This window comes from Triticum aestivum, chromosome 5B (genome assembly GCF_018294505.1).
Source record: "Triticum aestivum cultivar Chinese Spring chromosome 5B, IWGSC CS RefSeq v2.1, whole genome shotgun sequence".
NCBI lineage: Eukaryota > Viridiplantae > Streptophyta > Magnoliopsida > Poales > Poaceae > Triticum > Triticum aestivum.
Genome location: NC_057807.1, coordinates 707690286 through 707694006, shown reverse-complemented (window position 1 = coordinate 707694006; position 3721 = coordinate 707690286). Strand labels below are relative to the sequence as shown.

Sequence of the window (3721 nt, the reverse complement as noted above, 5' to 3'; positions counted from 1 at the left end):
TACAAGGCTCGGCTCGTGGCTAAGGGTTATACCCAAAAGGAAGGTGAAGACTTCTTTGATACTTACTCACCTGTGGCTCGACTGACCACTATTCGAGTTCTACTTTCACTAGCTGCCTCACATGGTCTTCTCGTTCATCAAATGGATGTTAAGACTGCTTTCCTAAATGAAGAGTTGGATGAGGAAATTTATATGGAACAACCAGATGGGTTTGTAATAGATGGTCAGGAAGGGAAAGTGTGCAAGTTGCTGAAGTCCTTGTATGGACTCAAGCAAGCACCCAAACAGTGGCATGAGAAGTTTGAAAGAACTTTAACAGCTGCAGGCTTTGTTGTGAACGAAGCTGACAAATGTGTGTACTATCGCCATGGTGGGGGCAAGGGAGTTATGCTTTGCTTGTATGTTGATGACATACTAATTTTCGGAACAAACTGAATGTTATTAAGGAGGTCAAGGATTTTCTATCTTGCTGTTTTGAGATGAAGGATTTAGGAGTGGCTGATGTCATTCTGAACATCAAGTTGTTGAGAGATGATGATGATGGGATTACATTGCTTCAATCTCACTATGTGGAAAAGATCTTGAGTCGCTTTGGCTATAGTGACTGCAAGCCCTCTCCAACACCATATGATGCTAGCGTGCTGCTTCGAAAGAATCGAAGAATTGCTAGAGACCAATTGAAATATTCACAGATTATTGACTCGCTTATGTACTTAGCCAGTGCTACGAAACCTGACATCTCTTTTGCTGTTAGCAAACTGAGCCGGTTTGTCTCAAAACCAGGAGATGTGCATTGGAAAGCTCTAGAAAAAGTTTTGCGTTATTTGAAAAGTATTGCAAATTATGGAATTCACTATACTGGGCATCCAAAGGTGCTTGAAGGGTATAAGCGACTCGAATCCCCACTGGCTGGGGATGCTCTAAGGTTTGCGGCAAGCATTTGATCCATTTTTTTTGGATAGACGAGACGATGGTACTACTCGAATTGGATTTGGATGCAGCGGCTCGTTGCTGTCAGAAAGAAACGTTGGAACATATGGCAGGCAGGTGCAGACCCCGAGCCCGACGCGGCGGTGTGTGCGGTCTACCGTCCCCACGGCCACCGCCACGCCGACGTCGACGCCGGTGTTTGGCATTTCCCGGTGAAGGAAAGAAAAATCTGGAGTGGAGTGGAGTGGATAGGATAGGACCAATCCACATCACTGCTCCGCTCCTCCCTTCCCCTCACCTCACTACATACACTGCTCTTCCTTCCTTCCCCTCTACAACCAAGATTCAAAGAATCCAATCCAGTCCAATCCATCTTCTCTTTGCCACTCTTCTCCGCCGGAGCTGCTGCCAAAGTCTCTGTCTTTCTCTGTGTCCGTCCAGTAGATGAGCATGGCGGCGACGGCGGCCACGGCCACGGCCTGGCCCTCCACCTCCTCCTCCGTCCTCGCCCCTCGCACCCGCCACCACGCCACCCGCAGCCCCCGCGCCCTCCGCTCCGGCTTCCTTGGCCGCGCCCTCACCCTCGCCGCCCCCACAGACCGCCCCTCCCCCGTCTCCGTCTCCGTGCGCGCGGCCTGGGACGGCCCCCTCTCCTCGGCGCGCCTCATCATGCAGGGCCGCAACGTCAAGGTAACATCTTTCTTTCTTCCCCCCCAATCCCGCAATCCGCGCGAATAATGCGCCATCCATTCCCCCCACCTGAATCCCGCTCTCTGGGCTAACTCGCAGCTGACGGAGAAGCTCAAGGAGCACATCGAGGACAAGGTGGGGCGCGCGGTGCACAACCACGCGCACCTGGTGCGGGAGGTGGACGTGCGCCTCTCCGCCCGCGGCGGCGACCTCAGCAAGGGCCCCAAGCTCTCCCGCTGCGAGGTCACGCTCTTCACGCGCCGCCACGGCGTCGTGCGCGCAGAGGAGGAGGAGGAGTCATCCTACGCCTCCATCGACGCCGCCGCCGCCGTCGTCAAGCGCAAGCTGAGGAAGATCAAGGAGAAGGAGACCGACGTGCGCCACCTCAAGGGCACCAAGGAGTGGCAGGCCTCCGGGCTGTCCGACGTGGAAGACGAGTCGGAGGCAGAGGAGCTGGAGGATGACGACGATGACGAGCTCGTGGAGGTCATCGGCGCCGAGGACGAGGAGACCGTGCTCACCAAGGTGACCACTGCACCGTCTGAGCCATCAATCAATCTCTCTTTGATGCTGCATTCGGGAATAAAATGCCACTCATTTACAACTGTTTTGGCTGACAATTTTGCACCTTTTTATTCATTCATCATCTGATCATGTAGTGCAGGAATTTAGAATCAGTCTTTATGGAGAAAGTGAATTCATCTATGTTGCTGTGTTAAGATTTAAGATTGACTGATCAATTGGTGCCAGGGTCTGATGTGTGAGCTCATCAAGTATGCTGTTGTTGGTTTGCAGGTTGTGCGCACCAAGGTGTTCGAGATGGCGCCGCTGACGGTGGATGAGGCGCTGGAGCAGCTGGAGAACGTCGACCACGACTTCTACGCCTTCAGGAACGAGCAGACAGGTACTAGATACCCAAGTGTTGCAGCATTGCATTTGCTCCATCAAACACTTATTGCAAGTTGCAACTCAACTTAACTAATCTGAACCAGACTAAACTGAACTTACCTGAACTAGATTGACTAAAGAGAAGTTATCTGAACTGAAGTGTGGTACGAAATGCAGGGGAGGTGAACATCCTGTACAAGAGGAAGGAGGGAGGGTTCGGGCTCATCATCCCCAAGCAGGACGGCCATGTCGACAAGGCCACCGTCAACGCCAAGGAGAAGGAGCACCCCGTCGCCGGCTGACGTCTCCTCTCCATGACACCAAGTGGATCACTAGCTGTAGCTGCATTAGTCGGTCTGTTTTTTCCCTGATGATAATAATGGTGGTGGGTGTCTTATGAAGCAAGTGTCAACAAGTGCTGGTGTCTTACGCACAAACCCAAGAATCCACACCCAGGAAATGAACAAACTGAATTGATCTGATCCAAGAACTAAAAGGCCGAGATATTTTCTAGTTAGTACTATGCTAGAGGCAGCCAGGAGCTGGGACTGATCCATCATCACAGATCATAGACAGGCAGGAACAGCTCGAGATAAAAAAAGGTAGACAAGCAAGCAAGGGAGGAAGGGTGTTGGTAGTGGTAAGTACGCTTGAGGTCGGCGGGGGTGGAGGCGGCGGGGAAGGAGACGGCGAGGCGGGTGCCGAGGCTCGTCTCCAGGAAGGCCGTCGCCACGTCGCCGCCGGCGGCCATCTGCTCTGCTTTCCCGACCGTAATGGCAGCTCGCTCCTCTTCCTTTCGCTAGCTCTCACTGTGTGCGCCCTTGAGTGAGTGAGTGAGTGAGTGAGTGAATAAAGAAAGACGTGAAGGCACAAAAAGATTCCACCTGACCTGTCGATGGCTCAACGGTGGACGCACTCCTCGTCTCTCTCTCCGCTTGCACTCACCGGACCGGGGAGGACTAGTATAGAAACAGGGCCTATGGTGATAGAATATAAAAAAAGAACAAAACTTTTGCAATAACCACCTCAAATCTCTCATATATCAATCAATTTGTCCTTCCTAAATAAGACAACGTTTCACACCTGTACGAGTGCCCCTGTCGTATTAAGTTCACACAGAAAACTGCACATATATGTACTGTACAAGAACTCGTGTATATTTGATTTCATTACTAACTTCTGCTACATCAGAAACCATGCAAGAAATCCGAAC

The 3721-nt window shown here is 51.7% G+C and overlaps 1 protein-coding gene across 1 annotated transcript; it reads left to right on the top strand.

Moving 5' to 3' along the window:
• Positions 1 to 1202: 1202 nt before the first annotated feature.
• LOC123114441 (ribosome-binding factor PSRP1, chloroplastic) lies at positions 1203 to 2909 on the top strand. The gene is made up of 4 exons (XM_044535923.1): positions 1203 to 1620; positions 1720 to 2145; positions 2416 to 2524; positions 2686 to 2909. The coding sequence occupies exons 1-4, from the start codon at positions 1375 to 1377 to the stop codon at positions 2808 to 2810; spliced, it is 906 nt and encodes a 301-aa protein (XP_044391858.1). The 5' UTR covers positions 1203 to 1374; the 3' UTR covers positions 2811 to 2909.
• The last annotated feature ends 812 nt before the right edge of the window (positions 2910 to 3721 follow it).

Coding starts and splice junctions, on each gene's coding strand:
- LOC123114441 (XM_044535923.1), top strand. CDS start 1,375: ATGAGCATGGCGGCGACGGCGGCCACGGCCACGGCCTGGCCCTCCACC. Junction 2,146..2,415: donor AGGAGACCGTGCTCACCAAG/GTGACCACTGCA, acceptor GTTGGTTTGCAG/GTTGTGCGCACCAAGGTGTT. Junction 2,525..2,685: donor CTTCAGGAACGAGCAGACAG/GTACTAGATACC, acceptor TACGAAATGCAG/GGGAGGTGAACATCCTGTAC.